Source organism: Hemicordylus capensis, chromosome 5 (genome assembly GCF_027244095.1).
Source record: "Hemicordylus capensis ecotype Gifberg chromosome 5, rHemCap1.1.pri, whole genome shotgun sequence".
Classification (NCBI taxonomy): Eukaryota; Metazoa; Chordata; class Lepidosauria; order Squamata; family Cordylidae; genus Hemicordylus; species Hemicordylus capensis.
Genome location: NC_069661.1, coordinates 13,896,078 through 13,916,290, shown reverse-complemented (window position 1 = coordinate 13,916,290; position 20,213 = coordinate 13,896,078). Strand labels below are relative to the sequence as shown.

The 20,213-nt window shown below is 43.9% G+C and overlaps 1 protein-coding gene across 6 annotated transcripts in view; it reads left to right on the top strand.

Annotated features, from left to right (window-relative positions):
- The window catches only part of LOC128326182 (cilia- and flagella-associated protein 69-like), a 59,586-nt gene that overhangs the window by 4,980 nt on the left and 34,393 nt on the right, over positions 1–20,213 (top strand). For 3 of the 6 annotated variants that reach the window (XM_053252553.1, XM_053252552.1, XM_053252555.1), the window contains exons 4-12: positions 3,619–3,728; positions 4,589–4,663; positions 9,937–10,013; positions 11,273–11,371; positions 13,796–13,945; positions 14,066–14,243; positions 15,875–15,998; positions 17,501–17,549; positions 17,638–17,759. In XM_053252553.1, coding sequence (XP_053108528.1) covers positions 3,619–3,728; positions 4,589–4,663; positions 9,937–10,013; positions 11,273–11,371; positions 13,796–13,945; positions 14,066–14,243; positions 15,875–15,998; positions 17,501–17,549; positions 17,638–17,759 — 984 coding nt within the window. The remainder of the gene's footprint in view (positions 1–3,618; positions 3,729–4,588; positions 4,664–9,936; positions 10,014–11,272; positions 11,372–13,795; positions 13,946–14,065; positions 14,244–15,874; positions 15,999–17,500; positions 17,550–17,637; positions 17,760–20,213) is intronic. The other 3 variants (XM_053252554.1, XM_053252557.1, XM_053252556.1) reach the window with 2 other exon arrangements.

Below are 20,213 nucleotides of genomic sequence, written 5' to 3'. Positions count from 1 at the left end.
AGAAACTATTGGCGGCACTGGCACCAAAGGGGATCCTGGCAAAGTGTGGGATGAGCAGTAAGGGGGGCTTGGAATAGGGTTGGGGGGGTGGAGGAAGCTGAAACAGAGCCTGTGACTTGAGATTTCAGATGAGTGGTAGAATAAATAAAGGGGGAGAAATTGGGAGTGAGGTCTATGGGTTAAGTTATAGGGCAAAGCAGCATGTTTGGGGGCTGTGTCCTTGAGGGGTACAGTGGAAGCCAAAAGGTTAAACGGTGGAACAGTGGGGAGATGAGGCATGTCAGGGCAGAAAGGGAGGTTGAGAAGTGGGGTGAAGGAAGGGGTTGGAAGAAAGGCTTTGGGGTGGTGATAAAATTTGGGAAGAAGAGCAGGTCTGTGGGGTGGAGGTTTGATGCTAAGGGGTGAAAATGTATAGAGGGCATGGAGCATGGCTTGGAGAGCTGATGTGGGGGCAATACATATGGGGTTGGCTATGGAAAACTAGGATCAATTATGCAGACATTGACTATATCCTTTTAAATGTTTAAGAAGTGGGCAGCAAGTAGATGAATTTCAGTAAGGAGAGGAGAGGTCTTTGGGGCAGGAGAACTGGGAGCTGTGGGGCACATTAGGAGGGTGCAGGTGAGTGTATCTATGAAGTTGGGAGGTAGAGGAGGATAAGGGAGAGAGTGGGGGCAGGAAATGGGGGTCTGAGCAAGGGGGCAGAGATCTGTGAGGTGGAAGGTAGGGGGTTATGAAGAGGTATGCAGAAAATGCGGGAAGTTAAAAGATGTGTGGAAAAGAGGGTTTTAAAGATGTCCTGGGGAATTGAGTTATGGGGTCGATTGGGGGCAGGGGAGAAGTCTATGGGGCTGGGGTACAGTGAAGCTAGAAGGGTGTGGAGAACCTGAAGGTTGCGAAGATATGGGGAGAAGCTGAGGGGCTTAAAGGGAGAGCTTGTAGTGAGGAGCTGTGGGGCATTCGTTGCCAGCAATGGGGCAGGGGGCTGTGGAATTGCTGTAGGAGCCAGGAGGAGCTACACTCAGGCATCCATGAAAGCCTTGCCCACCCGAACAGCTGATTCTCCGGTAGGTGGGGCGGGGTGGAGGCTGGAGCAGCTCAGCAGCTGCCTGTGAGCGAGCAGGAAAATAGCCATGGGGGAGTGGAGTTCACACTGCCTAGCACATGCCAGCTGCCCAGATATGGAGGAAAGAACATCCCAGACGGGACAAGCACTTCCCTCTGAAATTACGGGATGTCCCAGCCAATCCAGGACTGTTGGCATTGCTACCACAGTGGTACACTTCAAGCAACAAGTGAAAATAGGCCAGGAAACACATTTAGCAGTATGTTTACTTTTAATGCAGTCCATATTAAATCTTTTAATTTTGTTTCTGAAATATTACCTGCATTTAAACATTGCACCCCCAGGCCCCAATGAAGACAGGACATGCTTGGCTGGAGTAAATAAGAGCCACTTTATTAAAGTACAGGATGATCAAACTTGCAACAAGGTCCCTAACCAATCAGAGTGCGGGAACTCCTCTGTGTGGTGGCTGATCATAGTGAAGGGCATCCCATACCAGGGCGAAGGGCTGGGTCCTGATTCGGTCAGGCTCCATGTCCTGACCTCCTCTCACCGCGAGGCTTACCCCTGCTGTGTGTGTGTGGAGGGGGGTTGCACAGCAAACCCCGGCCGCACGCTTTGAGCTATTGTTTCTGAAATATTACCTGCATTTAAACATTGAGAATAGGATAGTAAGAAATCTGAATAATTACTTGCTCAGGCTTATCACAAAATAAGAGATACTGTATATTACTGGCTTCAAAGTAGCTATGACAACAACAACAACATTTATGTACCATTTTTTAACAAAAGTGTCCAAAGCAGTTTACATAGAGAAATATTAAATAAATAAGATGAATCCCTGTCCCCAAAGGGCTCACAATCTAAAAAGAAACATAGACACCAGCAACAGTCACTGTAGGGATACTATGCGGGGGTGGGTGGGTGGACAAGGCCAGCTGCTCTCCCCCTAAATAGAGAGGTGCCTCTTTGCCTAGTTAGCAGGGGTTGCTATCAGTATCTATCAGTATGATTGGCCTGTTTGTTGCATAATATGAATTATTTACATTTCTGCATGGATTAATGCCAAAATGCTAGAATCAATCAAAAGGGGAGGGATAGGTAGTCATCAGTTTGCACAGAATGCTCTTCCAAGCAGGGGCATAGTTAGGGGAGAGGGGGCCTGTGTTCATCCCTCTCTCTGGTGCCCCCCCCCAGAGTGAGGGAGATAATGACAAAAATAGGGAGGGGTGGAGCTGGAGGGCCCTCAGGAGCTGGGGGCCCATGTTCTTTGAACCCTTTCGCTCAATTATAGCTACGCCCCTGCTTCCAAGCCATTTTGTCATCCCAAGCAGATGATCCATGATCTGTGCAGTCCAGAATATCTTCCAGTGTTGCAGAGAATTCCGGGATGCAGTTGTTAGATTGTATTTAGTTCAGTGGTGGCCAGTGGCCAGTGCTTGCTGGAGCAGGAGGGGTGGTGAGCAAGGCAGGGTATGCCTTTAAAAGGATAATTATCCCTGCAGCTGCCCTCCTCCGCCCTCCGCTACCACTGCTTAGCTGGCCAAGGCACTGGTGCAGCAGCCATTTGAGGCTTACACTGTGCCTGCACCTTGGCCAGCTGAGCGGAGGGGGTGGGGTGGGGTGGGGTGGGGTGAGGAGGGGAGGGGAGGCAGGCAGCTGCAGCGACAGGTAATTCACCATTTTAAAAGTGTGCCCTGCCTTGCTCTCTGTCCCTCCTGCCCCAGCAAGCAGCTGCTGCACTGCCAATGATTAAGATGATCCCAGCATCCATTGCGACATGAGGCACACCTCTGAGATCACTCAATGCTTCTTCAGTGCCTCTAAAAAATCTTGCTGCATGAGTTGCTTGTATAGCCAGGGCAGTCTTGACCCAGAGTCATTTTCGGAAAGAGGCAATGTATTACAGTATTGTCAGGGTAGACAATATTATATTGATGTCTTATACAGCTGGCCTTCATTATCTTTGGTCTCACGGATCGCAGTTTCGAGTATTCGTGATTGGGCCAAGGAGAGACCCGCTTTCTGTATATGCAGTTCAAAGTATAGGTGAAATTTGCCTATCCATGGTTCCTGGATGGCTGGAAATGACTGCCATGTAATGCAGAGTTTCACTCATGAATGGGTCCCCCTAGGTGGTAACAGGATGTTCCTGTCATGGATAGGCGGCACACAAACTTTCTCTACTGTCATATTATTAGTGTATTTTGGTTTCTGATGTATTTATCTATTAGAGAAATATAGAGGCAAGTTTTTTAGGATTGGGGTGTCTGCTTGATCAAAGTAATTAGTTATCTATTTAATCTCTACAAATAGTCTGTTCATTTTGGGTAAAGGAAGCTGCTCTGAGTCCTGTGGGTAAATTCATTCAGTGGAACTTTTGTTTCGTCTTTGCTGTTGGAAATATGGCAAATGCTACCTGCATAAACTTCTGATTTTATAGCTGAAGTTTGAAGGCTTGGTTGCTCTTTTTGATTTCTTTAAACAGTTGTTGCGCATAATTTTCTTTCCCTTAGCCTCACAATTTTCCTTGATTTTTAAACATTCTAAAGCCTCTTAAGGATTTGACACAAATCTCTAACATCTTAAACCTATGTGCGGAAAAAAGTCAGCTCCACCACATTTTTATAGAACCTACATGCGAAATTCTTAAGTTATATGGGTAAGTGTTTCATTCTTTACTTTAATGCTGCTTCCTTATAGAGACAGTTCTTTTGGTATTTAATGTGCTTCATCTGTTTGCCGCCTCTGGTCTCTGATGTATGGGTTTTTCTTAAGGTATTTTCCTATGGTTAGAAACATTCTAGAATTAGTGGTTTAGTGAGGACGAAGCCATCAGTGCAGCACTTGGGACTCCATTATAATGATGTCTTAGATGCAAGGAAGCAGGATTCCCACGGGTCTCTCATTTCCATAGATGGGCTGGTCAGGGATTATTGTCACCAAGAGATTAAACTATTAAGTTTTGTTCATGTGTGTATTATTTGGAAAAGAATTCTGACTTTAATATTTCAAATATTTTCTGATTCTAATATGCCTGCATGTATAATGCACAATTAGATGGACATGAAGCAGCTTCTTATGTTTCTATGAGTTCTGTGACGGTGAGTAAGCATGTAGTGGTAGAAAACAGTAGGTAACATCAACAACGTAATTTACAAACCTGCTTGTCCTCAGAGGAGTGGGGGGCAGCCTCTGGGCTCAGAGCTGGCAGAGAAGCAGGATTCAGGCTTTGTTATTGGAGGACTCTCCAGGGTTCCAGTTACCATAGTCTTTGGCAGAACCTCCAGATTCCATCTCTGAATCAGTGGATTCAAATGTCACCCGAAGGCTATAATCTTCAGAGCTTCCCATCCCATTTGTTAGGCAACATTTCTTGAACCCTCACCGTATATAGTGGCAGGATTTATTGCCTCCAAAGCCTCTTTGACCCACTGGAAAGGTCTGGCTTCTTCTGATCGCCTGATCAGGTGAACTCCCTCACCCTAGAGTACATCCACTTTCCCATTTATTCCGCAACAGCTGCTTGAAGGGTCGATTGCAGTTCACATCCATGACCTGCTACTGGCTCACCATCCCCACTGAGATGATTACAAGGTCAGTCTGATTTTTGTAGAGGATTGTTTTTACGGATGCTGTTCTGTGGCATCTGAATGTGTCCAGTACCAGCCTTTAGTGTCTTGGGGAGAGCAGTTTCCAACCAGATCCCTCGAAGCCAGTCTTTGGTTAAATGTTGATCCATCCACCCATTTGTGTGCACGTACTATCACCCCATGGGGCCCCCTCTCCTTCTTTGGCAGCGTCTTCCTTTTAAACACATTGTATGGAGGCAACGTCTCACCACTGCCAAGTGCCCCCAGCATCGCCATGAATCGGTTCTTCTCATTCCCAGTCGTTCTCAGCTTGACAGTTTTCTCCCCTTTCCTCGAAACCGTTTGCCTGCGAGGAAGGTTGAAGCTCAGCAGTGTCTGGTCAGCTATTTGCAGCCTGTCCAGTAGAGTACTGATGTCGCTTATGGTGCTGCAGTACAAACCTCTGATACAGGCACAGCTGGTGCTCAAGGTCCTGCGGCAGGCATTGAGCTACTGAAGTGCGCCTCCAGATGGACAGCTTATGGTGCCGCAGAAAGCGGAGGCACCATTTCCGAAGCACCTTGTAGGTGCTGAGGGGATCCATCCTTAGAGAAAGCTGAATTGCTTTTGAGTGGATTTCCCTAGTGCCGACAGCACCCTTGGGATCACTTATCTAGAACGTACTGGAGCCTTTCCAGTTTGGGGTGCTGAGTCCTGCAGCCATGCCCCAGAGCCTACAAAAGCAGACTTTGAGATTGAAGGCAGGCCTGTTTTCTCCAGAGGCACACATCTGCCTCTTTCACCCCCAATTCTCGGCCTGCTGAACGGTTGCTGCTACATTCTGCTATGCCCACAACTTTGTTTAAGGGGGGTAGTGTAGCTGATACTTCTTGCTGCTATGGAGCTCCCTGTGGGTGGGGGGGGGAAGGAGAGAGATGGAGCCAGGCACCTCCAGGGTTGCCCCAGAACCCCAAAGGCAAGCACCTGACTCCCAGGAACACCCCAGCCTATGAAGCGCAAAGGTTTGGTTGCCCCTTGCCTTGCATGCTGTCTTTCAGTTGTCTAGAGGGAAGCACAGTTGGATGGGGGATGAGGCAGGAGGCTAGGCAGAGGGCCAACGGCTATAGCAGGCTGGGCCGGAGAGTCAGGGAGAGCATTTAGGCTAGAGCTGTGGGGAAAGCAGCAGCAGAAGTGAGGTCTAGGAAGATTATGGTTTCTAGGTAGCCATAATTCCTGGCATGAGGACCTTGGGTCTTTAACCCAGAGCCTGGAACTAAAGCAAGAGGCAGATCCTGGGAACTCCCCCCCGCCAAGCCATCCCCCCTGCCTTTCCCAGCCTTTCCCTGAAACCAGCAACCATTCCTCCAGCACTAACCCTGGTGCAAACTAGAGTTTGAAGGCTGGAGGGTCAGGAAGAGGATCCTCGCTGGAGCCAAAAAGAGAAGAGAGCTCTCTGAAGGCTTCTGCTCCCATTCAGGAAGAGAAGCACACAAAAGGGAAGCAATGGCTCCAAACCCTTTATAACACCCAGGCTTAAGTAGCATGCAGCTGGGCGCTTACCAGATTAGCTGCTCAAAAGCGGCAAAATGCCTCGTTCAGGCAAATCACATTCAAAACATAAAACTTGAAGGGGGCGCAGTCTTGCGAAAACTAACAACCCGAAAAAAACCCACCTTTTTTACACCAGACAAACGACATCATAGCACTAAATTACAGTGATTAAATTCAAAACAAAGCATCTGACATATGGGTGGCACCCCGCTGTCAGCGTAGGGACTGTTGTGACACAACACAGGAAGTTTGGAAGAACACTTCAGAGATGTGTCGTGACCCCATTGCAGGGTCTAGTCTGGAAAGCACCCTGGAGACAAGGTGCCACAGCCTGCATGTGGCTTGGCTCTTTCCCTCCACATTACTTTCACATGACACCGAGGAAGGTTGCCTGTGCAAGTGGGAACTTTGGCCTGGGAGCAGGGTGACTGGAGACATTAACAATTAACAGCCATCAATGATTGGCTAACTTAGCATCCAGGTATCAGGATCATGACAATCATGCAAACGATGATTACTAGATAGTGCTCATGTGTGGAACCTATTTTAGCTGGCCAACACTGTTTCACTTTCTAGAATACAAAATGACGTCCAGTTTGGCTAACCATGATTATATTAATAAGCAGAGAGGAAGCCATCTACGTTGTAATTTATACCATAGTTTAAGTAGAACGTTGTAATTTATACCATAGTTTAAGTAGAAAGTGGTGAAAACATGTACAGCACTTGGGCTCCCAATTTCTCCCACATACCCCCTGCCTCATGTCACCTATTTGGGCAGTGGAAGGTTGGCAACCCTACCAGGGAGTCAGGGGACAAAATTAATCCCAGGAATGACCATTAATTCTAGGAAGGGGGGCACCTCCACCTCTCCCCCTGGAAGTCAGAGAGCCAAGCCTGAACGATGAGCCTGGAAGGGGGGTGGTAACCAAGTCGTCCTGGAAGTTGGGGGGTGGAGACCTTGAACATGAAGCCAAGAAGGGTGCATGGGAAAGGGTGAGCCACCTTCCTCTGCCCACCTGGAAGCCAGGGGACAAACCTTGAACCTTAAGGAAGGAAGGGTGCATGGGAAAGAGGTCAGCTTAGTAGTTCTGGAGGCCAGGGAACAAACCTTAAACCAAGGAAGGTGCCTCTAGCTGGGGTGCAGGCTGGCTTGACACAGGGGGAGGAGCATGGGCTTCTACCCAGGAAAAGGGCTTGGCCACAGGGCAGATGTTTAAGGTAGACCTGACCTTCAGGAGTTCTGCCCCTCAGCCAAGCCCCTTTTCTGGGTAGAACACCTGGAGGCCAGCTCTGTCTCTCCTTGGTTTTCCCTAAAATTCAGCCCTGGTTGCCTGCCTGGGCATTTAGGAACCTATCTCCCTCTCTCCTCCATTTTTCCCTGGTTGAAGGGAGTGTTTAAACAGAAAAAGATGGTAGTCAGATGTTTAAAACTCTTATGTAAGCATTCTCAATGCCAGTCTTCAGGTCATTATCATGGGGGTGGGGAGATATGTAACAATAACAAAAAAAAATGTAACAGTGACTGGGAACTATTTAAAATTATTTGGAGCTAGTGGCTGACATAAGAGGATGCACTGGTGCAGTAAGACAGTAGCTTAACATAACTTCCCAACTAACTGCACCTGTGCAGCAGGAAAGTGGCAAATGTTCTCCCCTTCCCCAGGCATGGAAGCCCTACGTGCCACCTGAAAACATGTCACTGAGGGCTGCACAGCCTTCAAGGACATATGTTTGGGTGTCATTGAAGGCTTCCTGGGGAAGGGGAGGGCCAGGATCTGGTTTTTTAGAACCATGCTGCACAAGTTTGGAAAAATATTTCAGAATAACACTAGCACTTGACTGTCTAGGTCTCTCAGGTTTTGAAGCCCTGTTTGCAGTGGCGGCCAGTGAGAGCGGCACTGTTGGGGTAGTGAGAGGCATCTTTAAAAGCAAATTAGAAGGAGCTTACCTGCAGTACCACCGCACCTGCAAGCTGCCTCAAGGGGTGGCGCTTCGCCTGGCATCCCACGCAGCGGTGCCGTTTTGTCACTCACCTGGCCTCTGTGCATGTGCAGGATGCATATTACCCAGATTTCCCCCCACACCGGAGATAAGATGCCCAACTTCCTCACATCACTGCAATAAAGAATTAGACATCTCATCCCAAGACAATCCACTGAAACCCGGGGTGGGGGTGGGTGGGATGGGAAGGGGAAGGGGGACTTCATCACTCAGTAGCTATTGTGGCAAAAACATCTCAGCACTTAGACAGACCAACAATTAGCTGTTTAGAATCGCAACTGGAACTTGCATAGATAGAATGGAAAGTATATGTGTGCTGGCACCACGTGTGGTTACTTGGGACAAGCGCCGCCACAGCTGCCTGTGGCAGCGGAGACAAGTAAGCACCTGCTCTCCTTCAAAAAAAAAACAAAACCCTTTAAAAAAAAAGACCTCTTCCCGCCCCGTGGCGCCGAACCAGTGCATGAACCTCACTTCGTGCACATCCCTACCCTCTGAAGGGTAGCTGCTTTCATACATGAATGCTTCTAGGGCTTGGGGTTCAGGAAGGTTTGAAAGAACTGAATACGCCTTTTCTAGAGAAAGGAAGATTAAAAAGCCTAGAGACTTTGGGAGTGGGCAGTATAAAAATATGTTAAATAAATAAGTAGATGGACCAGTCTTCAAAAACAGTGTCTATAGGTTTCAAGCCAAAGAAACGGTAAATAGGTGTACTTTACTAAATACATTTTGCAGGGGGCCCACAAAGTCATCATTTTAGAAGTAAAATAAAAATTCAACCTAATAGTGCATATGTGAGTTACTTACTTTTTTCCAGTTTTAAAAAAAGGGTGGGGCTTGTATCCCTTGGTGTCTCCCATTGATATATTTCCATAAAAATGATTGTTGGCTTACCCTTGAAGTTTGTTGTGTGCATTTTCTGACCCAGCTAGACATCCAGTGTGATGTAGTGGTTAGAGTCCTGGACTAGGCCCAGAGAGACTTGAGTTTAAATCCCCATTCAGCCATGAAACTCACTGGGTGACTCTGGGCTAGTCATGCATCTCTCAGCCCAACCTACCTCACAGGGTTGTTGTGAGGGTAAACATAACCACGTATACCACTCTGGGCTCCTTGGTAGAAGAGTGGGCTATAAATGTAAAAACAACAACAATAATAATTAATACCTACTGGAAAAGAATTTGCTTTTGAAACAAGCCAAACATTTTGAATTATGAGCCAGTTCTGTGAGCTGTTTAGAAGAAATTAGATTCCATTGAGTGATAATAATATGCTGGATATGCTGGACCTTGAGGATAAATTCATATGGTAAATTGATTTAAGCGAGGGGAGCACTTTCAGAATCAGGCACATTGTTGTATCATAAATGTTTCCGTGTTCTAGAATAGAATGGAATCTTCTTTTAAACAATACACTGAATTGTTTGAATACTTGTAAAAAAAAATTTCCCTGTCTTCTTGGTATAAGTAGTAATGTACAACTTGGTTTGGGCATATGATTTATAATAGACAGTATGATAAGTTCCTCTTTTATTTAGTAATCCCCCCCCTTTCATATCAGCCATTGTTCTTTTTATCTGCTTGTGAGGTATTATCAAAGTGAAATCATGAAAAACTATAGTAATTCCCTCATGCATTTAATCAGAATGGCTGATGTAATGAACTTCTATGAATATCATGAACAGGATCTCCCCCATGATATTTTAAATACAGTTGCTATAACAATTTTCTTTAAATTTCCCAGATTACCATTTTATAAAAAGAATTCATCTGATGAAGGAAACTATGCCAAAGAAGTTCAAGAATCAATTGCACAATTGGGTAATTTTAGACTGTGTGTGGGTTTGCGAACTGGGGATGTTGTATTCATTTACCCTCTGTGTGTGTATGTACATGTGCATTCATATGAGTATCCGAACTTGTCAGACATGTGAGCCTGAAATTATGACATACGTTGTAGAACTTCATTTAGATTATTCTGAGTCTAAAAATCATTAAAAAGTAAATGTGTGCTTGATTAGTGGTGCATTTCAAGGGAGACTGTCCAATCAGCCTGCAATTGCAATTCTAAGGAAACTTAATAGTGAGTACCGGTCTTGTTGAACTTCATGGAAATTGCTTCTTTTAATTTAATTTCTATGCTGCCAGGTATAAAATCTCTCTTGGTGGCTTACATATTTAGATCTGTGCTATGCATTTTCATTCCGTTAAGATTATTTGTCCCCTTCAAGACAGCATGCTTAAGCATATATAACTGTGCTTTGAATTGCAGCTCATCTTTACCAAGTTCTTCTTATATGTATAACACTGTAGAAGTTAGCTAAAGAGCCGGGTCTCACTATCAGTGAGACTTTGTTTCGGAGAGTGCATGGGGAGAGCGGGCTAAGTCTGCTCTCCCTGCACACAAGCAGGGAGGGAGCCCTGCTCCCATGGAGCATGGCTCCGTGACAGAGCCAATGAGGGCTGGGGAGCTCGGGGGCCGCGCAGCCCCTGGAAGCTCCAGTATGCCCTGCGTGAGCATGCAGGGCATACTAGGGAGACCCCTGGAGCCGGGAGGCGGCTTTTTGCCTCCTTTCCTGGTGTCTACTCATGAGTAGCCATGGCTCGGAGACGCCCTGCGGCTACTCACGATCTTTAAAACCAGGTTTGCGGCGTGCGCGCTCTGCAAACCTGGTTTTAGGGCAGGGGTAGTTAGGCGGGTTACCCACCTAGGAACCACCGGGCTCACAGCCGAGCCTGGTGGTTCACATGATGGGATGAAATTGGGCTAGCCTCCGCTAGCCCGATTTCACCCCATCGTGTGAATAGCCTCCTAGTCTTTGCCTTTCTGGAAGCTGTAGGTTTGTGTTTTTCCATGAAACATTACTATTCCAAGGCATCCCCACCGCCACCTTTGTCAGTGCTGGGACCCAAAATAAAATACTGAGAAGAAAACATACTACTGTGATGCAACACATGGATAAAAAATATTTATCATATTTTTATACTGCCTGATATGTACATCTCTACTAGACAGTGTACAAAATTTATATTGCTACATATACTACATTGCTGGATATATTATTTGCCTGTTTTTTCAGGTTACTTGATGAGGGTGCCATATTCTCAAGTAAGGATACAAATCTGTAAGTCTGTTATTAGCTTTTACCACGCTGAGCCACCGAAGAAGGAGTTTGAAGGTATAATCTATTTTAATACCTACTGAGTGAAATGTAGCCAATTTATCAAAGGCCTGGATCAAATGGCTTGGCAATCATGTTTCTGTAGTAGAGCCGCATGTGGGGTGCCTCTACCATGCTCTGATATAATAAATGACATGTATGCCTATACATCCGGATGACTGAATTGCACAATCCCCTCTCGGATTTTAGTCAGCAGCAGTCTTGGATAACTTCTTGTTTTTGGACTACAATTTCTAACACTTCCAGCCTTTGTCCATTGTGGTCGGGGATGCTGGGAGCTGTAGTCTAAAAATAAGACATTACCCAAGACTGGTCAGTAGACACTAGCACCAGCTCACACTCTCAGAATTTCCCTGCTAACTGAGTAAAGAGACACCTTTTAAAGTGGTGATTCTCTTATATTTAGCAGAGGGAGAGCAACTGGCCCTATCCAACCCCAGCACAGCATCCCTCCAGTGGCTGGTGCTGGTGTCTACCTTGTGTTTCTTTGTACACTGTGAGCCCTTTGGGGACAGGGGATCATCTTATTTATGTATTATTTATTTTTCTATGTAAACTGCTTTGTGAACTTTGGTTGAAGCGCAGTATATAAATATCCGTCGTCATCGCCTTGGGATTTTCTTAATGAAAGGTGGGGTATAAATTTAACAATAAAATAACAACAACAACAACAACAACAACAAATAAATAAAGTCGTTGTCGTCATAGAATCATGTGATTCAGGGCTCTATGCATTCAGACATCTGCCTGGAATGTCTATGTCACATATTAAAGTATGTCTCTGGTGGACAGAGATACATGCACCAACGTCTTGGTGTTGGAACAAAATCTTGAGCAGTGGTATGGGTCTGATCTGGGCCATAGATGCTTTTAGTAGCAATGCCTATAGTAAAAGTTATCTAACCTCTTTAAGTATAAGGTTCTAGTTTTAATGCTGTAAATTGTACTATTTCACTATTTCTTTAAAAAAGAATATAACAAAATAAAGAAAGGAAATAAATAATACTCAAGTGGTAAACTGGAGGCTTTTCAGCAGTAAATCACCACCACTTGAATGTTCCTATTCAGTACTGGTAGAGTTTTATTTATTTATTTATTTATTTTCCCATGGCAGTGAGAAGCTTTCATTACTTATTTCCTCTTATCATGTTTTATATATCACCTCCCCTCCAGGAAAAGAAACAGGCACTAAGACATTTCAGATAAGTTATACAATGTAATACAGTGGTCCCTCGACTTACGAACTACTCGACATAAGTATTTTTCGAGTTACAAACGGCAGTTTTAGATCCGGTTTTAGATGCGGTTTTTTCGACTTACAAATTTTTAGATGGGGTTTCCTCGACTTACCAATTTTACATGCGGTTTCCTTGACTTGCCTGCCTGTTTACTGCCTGTTTATTCTTGAAAAGAAATGTTCCTGTGCAGTTTGCAAGCCTTACTGGGGGTCTGGGTCTTTTTTCTAGGCTCCGGAACGCATTAATCCGTTCCCAATGCCTTCCTATGGGAAACCGCTTTTCGACTTACGAACTTTTCGACTTACAAATGTGCATTCGGAATGGATTAATTTCGTAAGTAGAGGGACCACTGTAAATATAAGAGGCAAATCAGAGGCTATTCAGCATTAGTACCTCGTCCATCCTGTATAGGAAAGCAGTCATCAGGAAAGCCAGCAAAGACAAGGCATTCAGTTAACCTTGGGAAGGACCTTTGCTGAATGGAATTCACAGTATAGAGAAGTAACTTGGCCGTGGGGAAGGACATTGCTATATCAAGTGCTTTGTGAAATTTGGTTTTTTAATTCCCTTCCCACTAACTGCAGGAAAGCAATGCTCAGCAGCACTAAAGGGCTCTAGTGGAAGAACCCAGATAACACTGCAGCCAAACAGTTGCATTCCAGTGTGGTTGATATTGTCAGCCCAACTTATTTTGTAGGCCTGAAGGTTGGCAATTTTTTCTTTTACTTATGCAGGACACTTCAAGCCTCGGGTTCAGTTTGTGGTTTATTTTGCAAGTTTGGATAAAATAAGCCAGAACTGGCTGGTTTGGATGTCAATTGACTGATGCTCATTTGGTCAGTGAATTGGGGAGTAAGCTTGGAGACATTGTGTGCAACCCAGATTCACCTGGGTTCACTCTGAATTGGACCTTACTGTGTTTGAAATTGACGTATTTTAAATATAATGGAAATTGTTTCAAAACATTTAAATCTTATTTATTATTTAGTTTTGTTTGCCCTAGTATAATCAGTTGGCATTTAATTCAGTTGGGCATCAATCCTAGAATTTTGTTACCTTTAATATAATATATTAAAAATTCAGTTTACTTGGAAATCCTAGGCTATTATCAAAATAATCCTTTGTTTTACGCAAACATGGCTTTTGTAATACAACAGATTACTTTCAACTATTTTTAATACAGTTTACCAACCTATAAGTATAAACTATAAAAGGAAGATGGTGGAATTAGCAGGTTTAGCTGAAACATTACTCATGTCGCTGACATTAGTTGAAAATCAACTTCCTGAGAAATTATGGATAATTAAAACTTTGCAGCACCTTTCTATTTCTGGTTAGTATAATCTTTTTTTTAAAAAAATCTCTGTTACTAATCCTTGCCTATTCTGCTTTCTTATTCCATGAAACAAAAGCAACAGGAAGGGAGCTAATTATCGATCCTTTCATATTCCAGAGGAAAACTGCAAGTTGATGATGAAAGCTCAGGCACCAACAAGATTATGTTCTCATCTGAATGATGTTGACCCCTCTGGGCAGTTCCTGTTCCGTTCCTCTGAAATCCTCTGGAATTTGTTAGAAAAAAGCTCCAACGAAGAAATTATTAATCAGCTTAGTAATCTGGCATGTGTAAAGTTAAGTGAGCTTCAACAGCATATAAGCTAGTGTTCTAGTTGCTTGCTGGTATCTTTTAAAATTATATGTCAAATTCAAAATAAAAGGCAGTTTAAAAAAAATTTCACTAAAGTCATATTCCAACATTATGTGTACATGCATACAGATGTTTTTCTGTACATATGTACATGTGTGAATGACTCTACATGCTTTTATTTTAAAAGTGAACCTGGGTACAAACCCCCTCAAATGCAGGGTAAAGACTGGAAATGCACCACTGTATGTGCATTGAGTCACCTGGACCCATTTCAGTCCGGTTCCAGCCCTAGTTTCAAAACTGCCTTAGTTGCCCCAATTGATGAACTATCCTGGGGGAGAAAGGCAGGCAAGGGAGATCCCATTCATTCTTCTGAACCTCTCAGCAACTTTTCAGACCATCAACTCATAGTACCTTTCTGGAGAGGACCCACAGATTGGGAGTTGGAGTGCAGTTTTATCGTGGTACTAGGGTACTGTTGCTCAGCCTCATACCTTTCATGCGATGAGGTTCCACAGAGTTCCATCTTGTCCCCATGTTTTTAACAACTCCATCCAGAACAAACTGAACATTCTTTGCCTGAAAAATAAACTAAAAACCCACAAAACCTCGCAGATAGGCTGGAGCATCGATGCAGGGAAGGATTCTTTTCCAGACTAGCATTTTTAACAGCTTCATGAAACTGCTGAGAGAGGTCATCTGAGGTTGGAGGTTAGGTGGTCTCATCACCTCAGATGTTAGGTGTGACAGTAGAAGTGCGTGGTCTGTGTCTGGAAACTGCAGTGGGCTGGATGATGCGAATAAACTGACCTCCATCCTGGCAAGACTGAGCATGTGGGCAGAAGGAGGGAGAGTTATTTCGCTTCTCTCCACTTCCTCCAAAAATCATTTTTGCTTTCAGAAATATGCCCCAAAAGCTGCCCTGCAGAAGAAGCTTTAATTGGATCTGTGATTCAGCCTCCCTGCAAGGGTGCAGACCTTCTTTTTGTTAAGGGTTGTAATTTTACTCCCAATTAATTAGCAGAGAGCACTAAAGAAGCTACCCACTCCAGCTACAGAGTAGTTGCAGAGTTTAGTTGTTGCAGCTATTTAGAGAAGACACATGGAGATTCTTGTAGAACTAAATACTAAGATTTATTGGTGAAGTACACTTTGGATAGGAAAGAGATAATCCTGATCTATAAGGCTACATAATGAAATGGTAGGGAGAGAGAGATGTTTCCATCTGCTCTCTAAGAGGAAAAGGAAGGGACTCTGACTCAGCACAGGAAATGCCTGAGTCATATCAGGGGTCATAGAGTAGAGATAGGTAGGAATAGGTAGGGAGACCCTTACTCACTATCTCTACTCCCAGTGCCCTTAGTGGTCATTAGGATAGTTGGTACAAAAGGTCAATGCACTGGACCTCCATCTCCAACACTTTTGCCCTCGTATCACTCACTGGGGAACATGTAGGCCACTGACTTAAGATCTGATATATTATTGTTTGTTTAAATAATTTAATTGTTTTACTAATTCTAGAGTTTAAAATATAGTTGTAGTTCAAATTGTATAAGGAAAATAGAATGTCAGATTTAGAGGAAACTAAAATAAAGAATTTCACTTCTTTCTCAGTGCTCTGAAGGAAGTATTTTTGAACCTGTTTTTGCATGGTTCCAGCCATTACGATCGTCAGCTAAGAAATGACATTTTAGTAATATCCACACTCATAGCTCAAAACCCAGGAGCACCAATGATTGTATGTATGCATGTGTTTGAGTTTTGTAAGTCCATTTGTTGCTGTTGTTGTTTTTTTAAATTAAAGAATTGTTATCTTATATTGCATGTGTTCAGTTAGTTTCCCTTCCTTGATTTTTGTGTGTTTGATGTCTTGTAAAATATTTTTCTCTTCTCAAACCTCTGAGCCAGTTGTTGGTAACAATGTTTTTCATCATGACTACTACTGGCAAGGGGATAAGGGTGTTTAGGTCTGCCTCACTTGCCATTACTGAAAACCCATACGGATTTAATATTATTCTGATTCAGATAGCCTTAGAGCAGTATGCATGTGACTATGCCAGCCACACTATTCCCATGTGGCTAGGAGAGGGCTGGAACTACACCATTCCCTCCATGACCCAATGGCCAGGAGAGGGCTGGATTGTGGTTGTGTTTCAGCATCGGCATGACAGCACCATTTGCACCATGCTAGTGCTCATGCTCTTAATTCTGCGCATGTGAGCTGAAATCGCACTACAGTGGCTCATACTGTCCAGATGTTAGTTTGTGCTGATCAGTAATATAAAAGGGAAATGCATATGTCGATCTACAAGCAGTTTGGATCACATGCATTCTCTTATGAACATCTTGTTAAATTTATGCCATAAGCCAATGGGCCAATTAACATGATCAAAAAACAGTTTTTAGTTTGCATCGTGCATATAGCCCAAATTCTGCAGAGACTATGCATTCCTTCCTGCCCTTACCTCCTCTGCCTCAGTGTGATGCTTTGACATTTACATCCTGGTTTCTTTAAACCATGGCTGCACAGCTCATGCAAAACCAGGAACTGTGGCTTAACTCTGGCTCACAAATCAGTATGGACTGGTTTGAACAATACCCCAGCTGACCCTCTCAATCACATGCGGAAGGAGTGTGGACATGCTCATCTTCTCCTCTCATCTGGCATTGCCAAGTCATGTGCGTGTGACAGTTCAAATGAACCATACTCCTTCATGTGATTATGCAGCTGTGGGATGTTGGGCTGGGTTGAGGGGGACACAGGCATCCCTACACCAAATGTTTAGTACTGGCAAATGGATGTCATTTCCAAACCAGCCCAATGTAAAACCAGAGTTTCAGATTCTGGTTCTGAGTTAAAGAACATAGCTCAGCTTTGCATGAGACTGATAGAGTCCATCAAGCTGAAATTGTGTCTCAGTATGAGGAATAAGTCCACTCCTCACCTCAGTAGATTTTGAGCCATTGGAGTTAACCATTCCCGACTCTCTTTCCATCACTGGGGCAGAAGAGAAAATTCATAGTAAGGTCAGTTAGATTATATGTACAAAGTTATATTAAGACTTGGATCAGATTCCCTACTAATTGTTGCATTTTCCAGAAATGTTCAAAGTGATCTACCATTTATTATTATTCATTTTTTGCTCCATCTTTAACATGAGTTAAACAAGATGTAGAGTAAAATAATATTTACAGTTAAATGATCCACTATGATTGAACTGTACATCTATATATTTTTAGGAAACTGGATTTGCCAAGCAGCTAATACTTTTTGCCACTTTTTTTGAAGGTAAGTCATCCAGCTTTTTAGTGACTGGTATTGCAGGCTTATATATATTTGGGATTGTTTATAAAAATGACTTTCACTTCCTTCACAGTGAAAAGTCATAATCCTTTGGTAAAAGGCTTCAAGCTTACTTACTGCTATGAAGATTTTGAATTGAAAAAGTTGCTGTTTAACATGCTTACTGTATTCTCAAAAGACGTATCTACTGTGCAGGTAGGATTGGGATCATTTAATCATTTTCAGTTATTCATGTTTACATAGTTCTGTATATGTATGTTCCTAAAGAGGTTACTGTATTATTCTTCGCCAGTTTGGAGGCTGAAACTAATGCTGCTTGCTCACTAGAATATAATTGTGATTAAGAGATGCTACTAAGGATAAGCTATACTTGGAAGATTGCTATTTCTGCACAAGCAATTCTGCTGCATTATAAATCACGAGTTCTCAGTTTAATAATGTTTCCCAAAAAATTAATTTTTGTTTTAAATAACATCATGAGCAGAAACATATCACTGAGGCTCGAGCGCTGTGTTTCTGCCCTAGTAGAGCACTTTCAAAGTGCAGGCAAGTTCCAAAAATGATTTGTGCTCTTGCACAAGAGTGCAAAAGCACCCATATGTTTGGAGTGCATGCGCTAGTGTGGGGGAGCACTGCATGGCTGCATATGTTAGGAGACACTGTGGAGCATTGTTCTGAAAGTTGGTCACTGATTTAAATTGCATAGTACAGTCTACACTTGCTTAAACCACGCCTAATACTGGCTGTCTGCACTGGGCAGTTTTAATATTGTATAAATGATTTTCATTTTGGCATGTCAACCTGAGCTTTATAATCTCCTCCTTTTGAAGTATATTCTCTAACCTTATAAAAAGCAAATAATTATTCAAGGTGAAAAAATAGTAGCGTGCTAGCTCAGTAGAGATACATCTACTACATTTGCACGTAACATGGAACCAGAGTTGAAGGGGCCAGAGGTTGCTGGACCGTTAATGTCTGAATACAGGACAGCCCCTCGGAACTCTGGTTCCATGCAGAAAGCGACCCAAGGTTCCACATACCAAACTCCAGTTTGTACCCTCCGATTGTAGTGAGTTTCACCACCCCAACCTGATGCAGCTGATGTTGTAGCCTGTGTTACTGCAGCCTGTGTTAGATCCAAATTCTGAAGTGCAGGCTGTGTTCCCTCGTTCGGGAGCTTAGGGAGGAATCTCCTCCCTCTCTCTGACTGTCATTGGGTGTGCGGGCTGTCCTTCATGAAAGAAGGAAGCCCGGACTACCAGTTCCCCCTCCTCTCTGCAGTCTCGCTGAATGTATGCTCCGTGCTCTCCATAACGTACAAATTCAGACAGGAGAGCTGGGTGGGGAGTGGAACCGCAGGTCTGTAGGTCCCGCAGTTCCATGTTATGAGCGAATGCGACCTTCGTTTCCTAGAGATACGCTACTTTCTCCAGGAAAGATATTAAGTGTTGCTGCTCTGTTTGTGTCTTTTATGATCATAAGCCCATGGCACACAAAGAGATACTTCAGGGTTATAGACTCTGCCATAATCAGGTCAGCTAGAGACACAGGACCTCAGACAACATCAGGTTTACAATTTGCTCCCCAAAGTCTATATCTGACGTCAGACACAGGGAGTGTTTAGTCACGCCCCCCGCATCTGACGTCAGACGGGGTGTGTGTTTTAGCTCCCGAACACGGCTGCACAGCCTCATTTGGGGGCTAAATCATGCCCCCCATGCCTGACGTCAAACGTGTGTGGGGAGGTGTCAGGGCCGCGAGGCACAGGCCCTGAGGGGCAGCGACTTGGATTCACCTAATGGTGGCTCAGCCCGACTGTTTGTATTTTGCTGCTGAACATCCTAAACTGGTTGGCTCCTTCCCCTGGTGACAGAGTCCTGGCTGCTAATTGAGGTCGGGGTCATGACAAGCTTATCCACAAGCTTCATTCTTTCAATAACAAAAAGCATGTGTCTCACCCCAGACGTCTGAAATAAGTTGAGACTATTCTAGTGGAGATAGACTAACAGTTTGATAATCTAATATGCTTGCAATTGAAAATGTAATTTTCGGTTGCTGAGACCGAGGACTAGGGGTGTGCATTTTGGAATTTTCTTGTTTCACTTTGTATCCGAATCGAAACATCCCCGTTTTGTTTTGTACCCAAATTTTCTGAATCCGAATCAGCCCTGTTTTGTTTTGTAGCCAAATTTTCCGAATCGATTTAGATTTTTAAAAAGGGTCCCAGGGCAAAAAGAGTGGGTGGTGGTGGTAGTGTCTAATGGGTGGAAGCTATCACCCGAATTTCAAAGGAATTAGGCAAAGGGTGATTTTTTTGGGTGACTTTTTTTTTAAAGTTTACACATCTTTAAGAATTTTCCCATAGGGAATAATGGGGATTCCAGCAAATGTATCGCTTCAAATCAAGGGGAAAGGGATGACCCAGAGCAGAGTGTGGTGGGTGGTAGTGCCCAATGGGGGCAAGGAAACTTCCAGAATTATTTCAAAGGAATTGGGCAAAGGGCTGATCTTTTGTGATTTGTTGAAGTTTACGTGTCTTTAAGATTTCTCCCATAGGGAATAATGGAGGTTTCAGCAGCCCCATAATTCCACTTGGGGGGGACAAGGGGTTGTGTAGTGCACATAGGGTGTCAACCACCCCCATACCCA